Consider the following 14,432-nt stretch of genomic DNA (forward strand, 5'->3'; position numbering starts at 1 on the left):
TGCTTCTTTCAGCCTTTATCTGAGAAGCTAGGAACTGGAAGTGTTTCAGATTAGAGAATCTGGTACAAGTTGAGGCGTTTGCAGACTTTAATAGTAGAACACCCCAAGCCCAAGACTCCCAAATCAGAAATATCCAAACTTATACATTTTTTGAGCCACATGTCTGTGGTCAGTTTCATAGGAGAAAGCAGCTGTCCTAGTTAAAGTGAGTGTGCAAATCCAGATTCACACCCTACCACTCCCACCCTTAGGCCTTCGGAGCAAGTGTCCAGCTGCACTAAGGTTTCAGGCTCGCAGGCCATAGGCTGTGCTGTCACTGGACAGCTGGTCACTAGAGAGGGCAAGAGGACTGTTTTCTCCTAAGCTTAACCCTCTTGCCCCTTTCTGGCCTGCAGGGCTGAGCAGATTTTGCATGAGTATATTACCTCCTCTCATGGGTAAAGCAGCTCATTTTGTAATTCATGAAAACATCAAGTCTTTTTCATATACCCCCTCAGGAGTAAGTGACAAAATGAAGATTAAATCGTGGTTTTAACATTTGAGTAACGGAAAACCTCAATAACTCATTTTAATAACAGCACTCATTTGTTATTCAAAAGGAAGATCTGGGCAGGTGAGATGGCTCACCCCATGGGTAAACACATGATGCTATGACTGACAATCTGAATTCCATCTGTGATGGCTTGAATATGCTTGGCCCAGGGAGTGTCACTATTAAGAAGTGTGACCTTGTTGGAGTAGGTGTAACTGGGTGTGAGCTTTAAACTCTTCCTCCTAGGTGCCTGGAAGCCACTCTTCTCCAGTTTGCCATCAGAATGAGATATAGAACTCAGCTCCTGCACCATGCCTGCCTGGATGCTGCCAGGCTCCTCCCTTGATGATAATGGACTCAATCTCTGAACCCATAAGCCAGCCCAATTAAATGTTGTCCTTTATAAGACTTGCCTTGATCATGGTGTCTGTTCACAGCAGCAAAACACTAATCAGGATGAACCCATAGGTGGAAGGACAGAACCAACTCTCACAAGTTATCCCGATATCCACATTCATGTAAGTTACCCTCTGAAATGCAAATATATGTATGCGCCCACACACAGAATGTAAACCTTAAAGAGAATGGGGACAGTGAGGCCGAGTGACCCTTGATGATGCTTCTCCGCTACTCCAACCTTGTTCTGTTTTCCTTCAGATACATAAGGCTTTGTGAAATTATTCAGATTTTAATGCCATATATCATAAAATCATGATATTCAGAAACCTCCTTGTTTCAGTCATGAAGAATGTGTTCCTCAGGGGCAGACCGTTCATATTTAACACCCTGCACAGTCAAAGCCAAATATCCACTATCTGATTAACTTACACAACGCTGCTGTGAATGTTTATTAAACTGGAATGCACTCCTATGGAATATTGCAGGAGCAGCTCTCAGCCTAAGCAGTGTTTTCAGATCTTAGCAACACCCCTTAAAATAGCAGAACACTGGACCAGCTTGTTAACTGATCAGAAGTTTCACGTAAGTACTTCTAAACTCCCATCAAAGCAAAAATACTGTCAATGTCATCTGCCTCTTTAGCAGTGTCTGGCGCACAGTGTGTGTGCATCTGTCTCTTCGTCCACAAGCCATTTTCATTCGCACTGCCCCCAGTAAGATTCCCGTGGGTCCCCATCTTCTTTGTTTTTAGGTCAGGCTTCACAGGTTTTCTCAAGACCTGCTTTCCATTAGGACAGACATCTGACCTCTGAACTGTCCCACCTGAGCATCTCCTCTTAGCACTGCTGTCCCTAGTGATCTTCAGAGTCCCTTCAGGGACCTGCTGGGTTTCCTTTAAAAGAGTTGACTGTAACTTTCTCTGTGGTTTCCTCTGTCTTGATAAAACCTTACACTTTGATCTTCTGTGTCTGGGAGGGTGCTTTGAAGTGCTGATACTGGAGCCTCGGAGAAGGCAGTTGCAAAGAGATGTTTTCATGCACTGTAGCTTCTTTGGCAAACTAAAGGACAAAAGAGAGAAATCTCAACTTATAATACTAAAAAGGTCTCAAGCACTTTTAACTGTCTCCACCAATTTCCAACAAAAAAGTACACAATTTATTACAAGTCCTAGGCCTGTATGTATGTATAACCCCAAACATACAAAAATAAGGAAATGGGAGTTTCGACCTAAGAGTATTTTTTCAGAGCCTGATTCCCTCTCTGATTCAGAATGCAGGCAGATAATATGCCTCCATTTTTGCCCCAAAGTAACTCCCACAACTGCCTAGCAAGGTTACAAATGGTGTGACTTTTTAAAATGTTCACACTTAAGAGCCATAGCCTTTCCCTCATGTTGATAATCTGCTCCTAGGTAAACAAGAGTGGAAATGACAAAATACCACAAACTAAAAGCTCTGTGGTGTGCCAGAATCCACTTCTGGCTACGTTCATGTTGCAGCAGGAAATGAACAGAGGGAATAAAAATAAAAAGGGGTCATCTAGCAAAACCAAACTGACCCGTCAGGTGCCCTGTGAGGAGTTGTTCTGTATCCCCTCAAGCCTCAAGTCAGAACTTACCTGACACGTTTAGGCATTTGCCTCACTACCTCATGACTATTAGTAAAGGTTAAATAGGTCTATGTGCCTTACCCAAGTCCCTCTGTCCCTCTGTTCTTACTTTAAAATTATATACATATATATGTATATGTGTGTATATGTGTGTATGTGTGTGTGTGTATATATATATATACACACACACATACACACATATACACACACACATGGGTGGATGGATGGAAACCCTATGTAATAAGCATTTCATGACCTCTGTTTCCCAGCCATGACTAGAAGCACTGACTTTTTATTGGGTAAAAAGTGGGTGCATCTCCAAATTGAAACAAAAATAATAGAGGATCTGAAATAAGTTTTAGATCTCCAGTTCCAATACCTTGAGCAAAGCCATCTCTTCATGAATAAAATGGGAGTAACACTCACTGCCTACCTTCTAGGATACAGCAAATGTTTTACAAAATATACTACAGAAAACAAATGTATTAACAAGCCAACAATAGGGCAATATGGTCGCTATATTTTGGGAAGTAAATACTTTATTCAATAAACCTGTTACCCCTCTTGCTAACTGTTCATCATTATGATTTGTTTCCTTGCTATTCTGAACTGTTACATGTTTGTAAGACCCACAGTAAAGTGAAAATATCAATATGGGAGAGTCTAGCTGCTATAAGCATCAAACCTGACCCTATCCCTGCAGCCTATGTGGGCCTCATAGGCAGACACACTTCTCTCATATCCTCAGCTGGCTGTGCTGCTGCTGTCTACAGAAGGCCACCTCCCACAAGATCAGGAGCTCCTGGGGACTAAGGATGCCCTGTGCTGTTGGCCCCAGGCTTTAAACACCACAGGCAATCTTAATGCTTCCTGAAATGAACCAGTGGGAATGCCATGGTGTAATTGGTCCAAACAACTGTCAGTTCACTTCTCCTGACACAACTGCAAAGATAATGTTAGCAACATATGAACTCGAGTAGGTCTTGTTCTAGCACCTCAAGGGCTGAGATTTTAAACAAAGGAGGTAATGCACATGCGCACACTTTCTTTCTGCAAAGGGAAAGGAGTTTTTCTAATGTGATTACCTATGACCTTGAGATTCCACATGTCTAAGCCTATTGCTCTTAAGAAGTTTGTTGCCTAGATAGGTAGCCTGAGCCTTGAGCTTTTTGCTCCGGGACCACACAATCGCCATTTCGATTTCTTTAGAAAGTTCGGTGAACGTCTTGGTCATTCGGATTCTTTGCACAGTATTGTTAGCCCAGTGATTTCTCAGTTTCTGAGAGCAAAGTTTGGTTGTCTTCAGTTTGGATTGAGAATATTTAAGCTCTTGGTTGGTCACCTGAAGTGTGAAAAGGAGAGAAAAAGATTGAAAATAGTAGTAACTTGTAAATAAAGGAAAAGAGTTTTGAAAAAATGAGCCATTAAAAAAATTAAATGAACTTTTAGGGACACTTAATCCATAGACCTTTTATCCATTCTCCCAACATTTCCTCTTTTTACTCTTCTACCGAGGCAAGTCCAATCTGCCTTTTAATAAAGTGTACACAGAAAACCCAAGATAAATACTATGACACATATATGTAACACACCTACACACACACTAAAACTGATTAAATAGTAGTTAAAAATCAAAATGATGAAGGGGAAAATCCCAAGTTTTCACAATGACATCATGCAATAACTTTGTTTTCTTGTTTGCTTATCAGGGAGGTTACTTTTATTCTCTTTACTGAAGACAAAACTTAGGACCTTGTAAATACTTGGTAAGAGGCTTTTATCCCCAGCCCTTTTTTTTTTTTTTTCTTTTTCTTTTTTTTTTTTTTTTTAATTCTGAGACTGGGCCTCAATCAGTTATCCAGACTGATTTAAACTCAGTCTAGTTCAGAGAGGCTTTGAACTTGCCATCCTCCTGCCTCAGCCTACTGAGTAGCAGACATAACAGGCCCATGCCAGTAGGCCTGACTTGGACTGTATTTGTTTTTCACTCATTTCCATTAACCCCGGGGCAATCCTCATGAGTCATAAATGTTACTGCAAACGTGAAGACAGGGAACCCTGGAAAGTGCCCAGCAGGATAGGCCTACCAGTCAGTCCATCAGTGACCAGGATACAATGATTACGCAACACTCCTTCCTTGCACCACTTTTCAAAAAGCATGTTTACTTCTTAATTCTTTTCTACAGCAAGTCAAGTTTGGATTTTACTAGCTTTTTCTACTTTATGAAAACTATGCCACCTATCAAGTCTACCTATCCTCCATTGAAAGCTTACTTTCTTTCCAAATTTGTGGTGGCACACATCTTTATCCCCAACACATAGGAAGCAGAGGCAAACGGGTCTCTATGAGGTCAGCCTGCTGGTCTAGCATGGTGAGTACCGGGCCAGCCAGGGCTGTATAGTCAAATATATAAGTAAATAAATATTCTCAAACTCAACAGGAACCTAACGAAATAATTATGAAATTAAAGACTCCAGTATTATTTTATAACCAATAAGTTGCTCTAAAAACAATGCGAGTATATTAATGCCAATTACTCATAATATTGGAGCAATTACTCTTGAATAAGGAGGATGCTAATTAACTGGATCCAGTCCAGCTCCCCGACCGACAGACCAACCCTGCAGAGGTGGTAAGGCCCACAGACACCACAGAATTGAAAAGTTCTCCCTGGTTTCTCCCTGCTATAATAAGGAATCACTCGGTCTGCATTGAAACCTGAAGCCTATCACTTCACTATAAAGCCTGGGTAACTCTGGGACTTTCTATGCCTCAGTTTCCCCCACCTAAGATATGAAAGCAGTAAAACAACAGTTTCTTTCATGGAGCTTTTCTGAGAATTATGGGGTTAATGCACATAAAGCATTTAAGATCTTGTCAGGTGCTTGAAGGATCTGTTATGTTTTTTTCCTCCTTCTGAACTCATGAATTGGGGAAGATAAAAATTCAAACTGCCATCTATGTTTTAAAAAGCTCAATAAAGAACTATGAGCCCTTAGAAATAAGAGTTCTTAAATAAAATGGAAGAAATGACCCATGAAGAAAACCAGACAATGATAATAAAAGTCAAGCGGTTACTGGGTGACAGGTGACACTGACATACTTAGTCAATGAAGTCCAGAACCATTTTCTGACACTAGTAAAAGGTATCATGTTAAAGCTTGAACTCCCTAAAGGACTGATGCCTCATGACAAATCCAGAGGAAGACAAAACTGCTGAGTGTTACTAACAACATCTGCCGTCAGTTAAATGCTTACCACACACGAAACTCCACCTAACACACATACTAGCCCAGACTTAGAGGTGCATGACTTGAGAAGGGAGATATAGCGGTCAGGGACTGCACAGCTAATATGAAGTGGGGCCAACATTCCAGCAAGTACAAAGCCTAGGCTTTAAAATGCTCACCATCCAAACTTAGGGTGAGCCATAAGACTGCTCGGAGATTCCAAAGAAATGCCTATTAAAGCACTTCTGACTAGATTCCACTAAGTAGAGTAACCATGGCCATTAAAAAGCCAGCTTCTTCATTCAGCAGCACACTAAGAACTAAGAGTGCGATCAAGCTTATTAGAGCAAACCCCGCCTCCCTCCCTCGTGAGGAGCTTCCTCTAAACTTGGCAGAAATGAAAAGCTATGAGGTTAAACCAGACAGACCTGAGTAGCTTTGTTTCGAAGTCTTGTGCAGAAAGTTCTCACGTCAAATCCCAATGGCTTTTCTGTGGAATTAAAAAAAAAAAGAAAAAGAAAAAGAAAGAAAGAAAAAGACAGAAAAACTCAACCATATTAATTTCAAACCTTTAACAAATTCTTAACTATGTGGCATTTCCTGCCAAGTTACTATAAAGGAAATGAAGAGAATATAGCACCAAGAAGGAACCAGAAGCAAAGCTGTGAGAACAGATAACACACCTCCCTAAACATAATCAGTGTGACCTTCTGACTTTCTTTCTACACAATGCATGACGATACCATGCTTTCAAAGGCTTATTTTATACATATGTATTTAAGAAAGAAAAGACAAGTGGATAAACACAATTCAAAGGAAATAAGAAAAAGTCTGTGCTTATGTAAGCAGCTCACCTTTTCTGGCTCTCTTACACGCTTTCACTGGCTGTCCCAGGTCCACACTGCTCTGTGCATTGCTTTTCATTTGTTCGGATGATTTGGAAAATTTATCTAAAGTGTCTTCATTGGTCTTTGGTAGTTGCTCTTTCATTAAAAACAGTTTATTTAGCAACTTAGTTACTCCTCTAGGAGCAAAAGCTGCAGGTGTTTTTCCCTTAAAGACTTCCAGGTAAGAGGGGCCTAAAAAGTCAGTGATGATGGTGGGGAAGACAAAATCTTTGAAGTAAGGCATGGGCTGAATCCTGGAGATCTCCTCATGCAAACCAAGCAATGGCTCATATAAGGAAATCAGCCTTCTCAAAAGTCCTTTATGGAGAACCCTAGAAAGAAACAGAAGCTCTATATATATATATACATATATGATATTCAATAAAAGATAAAAATCCAAATGCTTTCACTTCTGATTAAGAATAAGCAGAATAAACTAAAATGAAAACAGTTGTAGAGGAAGAACTGTAGGAGCCAGAGCGGTCAAGGACACCACATGAAAACCCAGAGTCAACTAACCTGGGCTCATACGGGCTCACAGAGACTGAACTGCCAACCAGGAGCCTACTAGACCTAGGACTGGCTAGGTCCTCTGCACATACAGTTTGAGACTTTTAACACTGGAAGCAAGGACTGTCTCTGCCTCTGTTGCCTACTATTGGGACCCTTTCCTCCTACTGGGTTGCCTGCTCCAGCGTTAATAGGAGAGGAGGTACCTATTCTCACTGCAGTTGCTATGCCACGGCTGGTTGATGTCCATGGAGCCTGCCCGTTTTTGAGGAATGGGTAGGGGTCTGGGGGTGGGAAGGAGGAGAGGAGAGAGGGCAAACTTCGGTCCGGATGTTAAAAAAATATTTATTAATTAAAAAGAATAAACAGAACAAAAAGACTAAAAATATAAATGGGATCTGGGTTAAGACATCAAAGCAAAGTTTATATTTGAAGGAAGGAAAAATATTCTGGGTTTGTCCCTTGTTGTTTTGACAGTTTTACTACATTCAAATCAGAACTAATGATCTAATTCTGTGCCTAGTTATCATCAAACCACTTTATATACAAACACACAAGGAAATGCTTTTTTTTAAGTTTATAAATATTACAAGTATTATTCCTATCAATCAAATATGGCTCAAAAACAGCAGTGTCAGGCAGAAGAGAAGTCTAGAGCATACAAGGAAGGTCAAACTATATTTCTAATTTCTATTAAAATTAATAACAGGAACAGCAGCCTTTTCAAAATCTACTGCAATATTAGTATTATCACCGTGATTACTATTATCATCATCATTATAGTTCCTAGGTCTTATGAAATCACTTTTTGAGCTACTCATTGTCAAGGTGAACGTTTCAGAAGAAAAACCCTCTGACATAACTATCCAGCTAACAATGTGCTCCTCAACTGTCATGGGAAGAACGGGAAGCCCGCACCATCAGATCCCAAGGCAACAGTGTGAACGGAAGTGTGTGAACACTAACAAGAAACTTGGGTCGTGTAAAGATGAAACACAAATGCAGAAGTGTGAACGTACCATAACCTGCTCACAAGCCCAACCATCACAAGGTTCAAAATAATGAATTCCTGTAGCCCTAAGTGCTTCACAGTCAACCTGAAGAATCAGTTTAAGGTGGAAAAACAAAACCGAGGGAATTTCAGATTTGTAAGTTGCAATTATGAAAGAAAGAATCTATAAGAAAGTTGTCAAGATATTAAAGCCCTAACGTGGCAATAATAACGTCACCTGACACTAAAAGCAAAAATATCTAGAGCTCCTATTGTTAGCATCTGAGAGTAACAATGTCTAAAGGTCAAGCTCTTAGAATACATGCTAGGTAGACACAGAGTCCATGCCAGCAACTGCTGGAAGAAGAGCCAAACCTTTATTCCTACAGGTGACACGACTTTAAGAGCACAGCATTTGAACAGAAGCCCAATATACTCAAATAGCTTCCATTCCAAAGCAGGTGTTCCCATAGTCAAGGATACAGAAATGCCTTGCAGCAGCAGTCCAACAAGCGCAGCAACAACTTGCAGCCTCCCAAAACCTTCATCAGCACCACCTCCATCACCGGCTGGCTGGGGACGACACGGTTCTCGGCAGCTCCAGGCTGAGTTTTACTTGACATACACAGAAAAAGACATCATTTCTACAACAGTATTCAGCCTGAAGTGGTTATGCCTACTAGCACTCCATTGTTCTTTCACTGCAACCTACCATGAGCCCCATTCCAGTTCCCACCAGTGCCTCTCATCAGCCAACAGGTTCCCCTCATTAAAACACAACATGGACATCTTGGCATAGTTGATTATACCTCAACACCAAGCAGAGAATACCAACAGGTGCTCCCAACAGAGTTATGGACCACCTACCTGGATGACAGCAACTGGGACAGGTCTTCAATTGAGCCCTCCAAACGCATGTGTTTCAAACGCTTCAAGCACTGTTCTACCTGAAAGAGGAAGAACAGCTCAAATTAGTATGAGTATATACAACAATGTCACAGACATGACCAAGAATGCAAAGAAAGCAAAGCATTTCATGGTTGGAAATATGCCACAGAAGGCCTTCCTATTTAAGGCCAAGGAAACCCAAATCCCAAAGCAAGTTCACCAACCCAACAAATTTCTCAATTTAAGAAAATTACGACATGCCAAGTGTACTTGGTGTTGTAAAATGACCAAAATTAATGTAAGTCTCAATATTATAATTTATTGAAGGAGCATATTTACAGCAGTGAACCTAGTAACACAAGAAATCAAATTCCTAACTCGGTTTCAACAGTCTATAAGCACCAGAAATGAAGAAAGTGACTTAGTCACAGAACAACTGTACTGAACTATATGTAAGATATACTAGGCAATAACATGGTATATGGTACATTCCAATTTCTAGTAATAAAGATAGATAACGTATCAAGTATCTAACTAAATGCTAAAATGGATATGCTGTATTTAACATTGCACTCTCCCCTCCTCTGCTGTCCCTTACAGTATTTCTTACCAATTGGTACACCAGTTTACCACCTAATGGCTGCCTGACTGCCCTTTTCTTCTAACTATACTATAAACTCCCATGGAGAATAGAATTTGTCCATTTTGTTCATGAGTATAATTCAGTTATTAGAACAGGGGTTAGTAGGTCCTCAAGCGGAGAGGGGAGAAAAGGCCATGTAGAATACAAAATGCTGTATGAATTCTCTAGTTGTCAGGAACACCCACCAGGGGCACTCCCTGGACTGCACCCACATGTCAAAGGATGATGGGAACTGACACTGGTCAGTGCTGTTATCTTGTTAGAGCTACATATATACTACTAAAAACTAAATCAGACTCATAGGTTCTACTTTAGCAAAGCTCAATCCCTAAATTCACTGGGGCTGGCTTTTTAATTTCTAAGTCCAGACACCATCTTTTAAGATAGTTATTAACATTCCAAGACAGTAATACACTTGGAAAATAGTAAGTTTGGAAAATGTGGTTTAGGGAAGGTAAGAGAAGAAGGAAAAGAAGGTCAGCAAGTACGTTAGTAAACAATTTAATCCTGGAATAGAAGACCTTGGTAAAAGCTGCCCTAGAGAAGAAAATTTAGGGAAAGACCATGATCCTCTTTGATAAGGAATCTTCATCTCCTAGGCCTTAAGCAGTAGAAGCATCACTAGCCAGAAAGCATGAGTCTGTGGTGAGAAACTGACTTCTCCTAGCTGTATAGCCAGCACACCAACAACAGAGAACACTGGGAAATAAGTAGATACTGTACAGATGGCTCTGTCAGGCAGTGCCTAGCACACTGAGCTTTTAAAGGCACTTGAAGTGTTAACAAAGTGACTCCATGAATGGTACATACAGACCCAGCTGCAGGAGCTCTCTGCCAGGTTCCAGTCCTGGAGCATGAAACCATTCTACACCACAACTTACCATAAACCCACCTACACCAACATACTGCTGATTAGATTATGACTCCAAAGAAGTAAACCACAACACTAAGCCAAAAATGTTTCTTCTTTAAGATTTTGAAGGTTTAAATCAGTTTACTTTTGAACTAGGCAAAGGCACTGTTAGACTGTACATAGAGAAAATTAAACTAGAAAGAATCAAAATACACTTTTTGTTTGTATGCTTTCTTGTTTTATTTGGGCCGAGGTCTCTCTACATAGCCCTGGCTGTCCTGGAACTTACTACATAGACCAAGCTGGTCTCAAACTAACAGAGATCTACCTGCTTCTATCTCCAAGTGCTTGCATGAGCCACCACACCCAGCTTTGAAATATGCTCGATTATAAATTACTTTTTGAAATGATTTTGGAAAAATCAAAGAAAGAAAAAGCTAAAATGTAATTGTATCTTATAGGCTTAAGAATCAAAATAATATACAAACTTCCCATCACTAACAAAACAGTAAGTGGCAGTCTGTGCCTCACGTTCATCAGCACCAGGCTGCGTGTGGAGCACGGGGCTTCCCCTTACCTGTCTGAGGGCCAAATGGGGCTTGTGTCGGCCCAGTCTGTTGTGATTGCTGTAGAGAACCGAGCACAACACATCAACCTCCGCATCCAAGGTCTGGCTCTTGAGTGACTGTGTGACGAGGTGGCACCCTTTAATGACAGCTGCAATGCAAACATCTAAAGCAGAGACAGTTAAAACAAGACTCGGTTTTCATCCCTACAATTACTGCACCATGAGAAACATGCTAAAGCGTTCTGCCGTATTTGCTTTAAAAGAAATCAAAACACAAACCAGCCTGAGCTATAAAAATGAAGGATTCTAAGAAAGACATTGAAAAATGATGGCAGGTGGTCAATAAGGGAACATCTGTCAAACATGAACGTGTCCCTGTCTTTACATCACTTTTACCATGTCTGAGTAATACTACTTTACAGTTATCATTTGGTGTACACACATACCCCAAATATAAAAAAGCTTGCCCATGTTCCATCTCTGCAGGTGAACCAGACAGAATGCATACAGTTACAGCCTTCAAAGGTTGTATTTGGATACAACTTTTTTCTTTATTCTTTTCAAGATTTATTTATGAGTACACTGTAGCTCACTTCAGACACACCAGAAGAGGGCATCCAGTCCCATTTCAGATGGTTGTGAGCCACCATGTGGTTGCTAGAACTGAACTCAGGATCTCTGGAAGAACAGTCAGTTCAGAAAAGAGAAATTGTATTATGTAACTGAATGGGTATACAAATGTTTCCTAATCAAGAGCAGCTATAAAGCAGGTGTCAAGTGCCACCTGGTGGCTCTGGAGGGAAACACAAACATTCTAAGTAAAAAAGTCCCTGTTCTCCTATCTGGAGAATTTAAATCAGCTTCCTGGGTTGTGAGTTGGTGAATTTCCCATAGTAGTCTGTTTTTAAAATTGTGACTACAGAGGAACTAGAAAGAACTTTAAACTGTAGGAAAAATAGATGGTAAAAGGGGTGAGATGACTTGCTACGTTGTACTTAACAATTACCAAATGTGTCTATTTAATAATGACAACCACTGTCACTTGACTGTCAAACCAGGCACTGTTACAAATGTTTCCCAGTATTGACCTTTTCATTCTCCCAATATAGCCAAGGAGCCGGTACTATTTTTTATTCCCATTTTTGAGTGGGATAAAACCTGTTTTATAAATAACAAAAGTAGGGGCTGGAGAGATGGCTCAGTGGTTAAGAGCACTCCAGAGGGCCTGAATTGAAATCCCAGCCACATCACAACCACCCATAATGAGATCTGATGCCCTCTTCTGGTGTGTCTGAAGACAACTACAGAGTACTTACATATAATAAATAAATCTTTTTTTTCCTATAAACATTTTTACCACTTTATTTTAAAAAGAGGGATACATATACAGATTTTTAAAGGCATTCTGGCATATTATATGAATATTTTTGCCAGTACTTAATTCTTTTAGAGGTTTGATAGCATGCATTGAAATCCCACTAGTTACCATAACCATGAAGTACATGTAGGGCAGAATGTAACATGGAAACAGATTTCTTGTTGAGTATAGATTAAGCATAATGATCTGTGAATATCAAAAATTGCCACGAGGCTATTATCTTAGCTCTTAGATTATTAATGGTTTGAGGTCCAGGCGTACCACACTCTGAGAGGGTGCTATACATTTATTTTTTTCCTAAGAAGGACTGAGGCTTCCTTTTTCTTTTTTTTTTTTTTTTTTTTTTTTTTTTTTTTGGCCTTTGTTTTTCTTGAGCTTCATAAAGCCTGTGAGTTGTTTCTGGGGTGTTCAGAGCTTTCTGGGGTTTAAATAAATCTTAAAAAAAAAAAAAAAAGAAAAAATAACAAAAGCCTTAGCTGATAGTCATAGGACCATAAACAGATTCAGAAACAAAAACAAAACGTTAGGAGAAAACCATGAAAGCGTATGTTGGTAGTTGTGTCTTCTGGTCTGAATGTCCCTTTGTGGTTAAACATCCTTCAAGCTGTAGGTACTTTGCTCTCACTGTATTAAAAACTAAGGCATCCAGGTATTACCTCACAATTCAATATTTTATTACGTTTTGCGGGGAGGAGGGGTGGTGAGAGGGTTGAAGCACAGCACTGATTGCAGTGGGAGACGTAGAGCATATTACTTGAAGAAGTTGGTTCTTCTACCACGTGAATCCTGAGAATCGACCTCTGATACTTCATTTCGGATAGGTCATAATTTGCCCCGCCCACACAATTGGCTTTTCTAAAGGATCATGGGAAGAACGTTCCAAAAGAGAAACTGCCCAGGATTTGGGAGCGGGTAAATCAAATCGCCTGATCCCATGAATATGAATAAACACCTCCATATCATAGATATATTAATATAAACTAAATCAAAATTCCCAACACAGACCTCACGGAGCTGCCACCCGCATCTCTTTGCGAGTCCTCGTTTTCTAAACAAACTGCTGTAACTGTCTCGGATTTTTTTCCCCCTTGAAAAGAGCTGAGAGACCTGAGTAAAACGAGCTCCGTATTTTAGAGACAAGCCCGAAGTCAGAGGCCGCGGTATAGGGTAATTGGATGACAGCCCTGATCCTTGGGGACAGCACAAGATCCGGGCAGCGTTTGGGGGTTACGGGATGCACACGCAGGCCGGGCCTAGCTGTGTTTTCCTGTTCCATCTAATGAACACAGCAGCCCAGAATCTTCCCAGTTCGGGTCACGCTACACAACCCAGGCCCGACCTTCCGCCGGACGCGCCCCTTCCCGGCGTGCCCCGCGCTCCGGAAGTCCCACCCCGCCCCACGTGAGTCGGCTCGCCGGATCCGGGAGATACGCTGTGCCTCCTCGCCGGCTTCACTCACCCAGGGTGGCGCTGGGGTCCCGCACTGTCAGTGTGCTGCAGTTCCCCGCCTGGGGGATCCTCACACGGTTCCACGGCTCCGCGTCTGGCCGCACCGCAGCAGCCATCTTGAGCGGCGCGGGAGGGTCGGGGAAGACCGAGCGGGGCGGGAGCGAGTTGAGCGGCCCAGGCAGGAGAGGGAGGGAGGGAGGGAGGAAATGAGGGGCGGGGCGGAGGTGTGCGGCCGGGCCCTGGGCGGAGTCACTGCGGGTCAGAACCTCTGGGAACAGATTCTTTTTCTGTCCCTTGCAGAGTGTTCCGAGGCTCCTTCAGGGTTGCAACAGCTTCGAGGCTATGAGTCCAAATGAGGCCCAGCCTTTTACTCTTACTCCGATATTTTGAAAAGAAACACTCGGATCATATCAAATGTGACATTCGTCACGTAGTATAACGACTTTTTTTGAGTAGTCAAGGAAAACTACATAGTTTGGACATAGCCCACTTCGA

The 14,432-nt window shown here is 41.4% G+C and overlaps 1 protein-coding gene across 1 annotated transcript; it reads right to left on the reverse strand.

Annotated features, from left to right (window-relative positions):
• Window positions 1-1,311: 1,311 nt before the first annotated feature.
• RMP64 (ribonuclease MRP subunit p64) lies at window positions 1,312-14,096 on the reverse strand. Its single transcript, XM_080918937.1, has 9 exons — window positions 13,948-14,096; window positions 11,120-11,274; window positions 9,026-9,105; window positions 8,642-8,773; window positions 8,187-8,264; window positions 6,625-6,989; window positions 6,199-6,260; window positions 3,625-3,881; window positions 1,312-1,989 (listed from the first exon to the last, which is right to left on the reverse strand). The coding sequence occupies exons 1-9, from the start codon at window positions 14,051-14,053 to the stop codon at window positions 1,524-1,526; spliced, it is 1,701 nt and encodes a 566-aa protein (XP_080775063.1). The 5' UTR covers window positions 14,054-14,096; the 3' UTR covers window positions 1,312-1,523.
• Between the last annotated feature and the right edge of the window lie 336 nt (window positions 14,097-14,432).

This window comes from Micromys minutus, assembly GCF_963924665.1.
Source record: "Micromys minutus genome assembly, chromosome: 7".
In the NCBI taxonomy this organism is placed as follows: domain Eukaryota; kingdom Metazoa; phylum Chordata; class Mammalia; order Rodentia; family Muridae; genus Micromys; species Micromys minutus.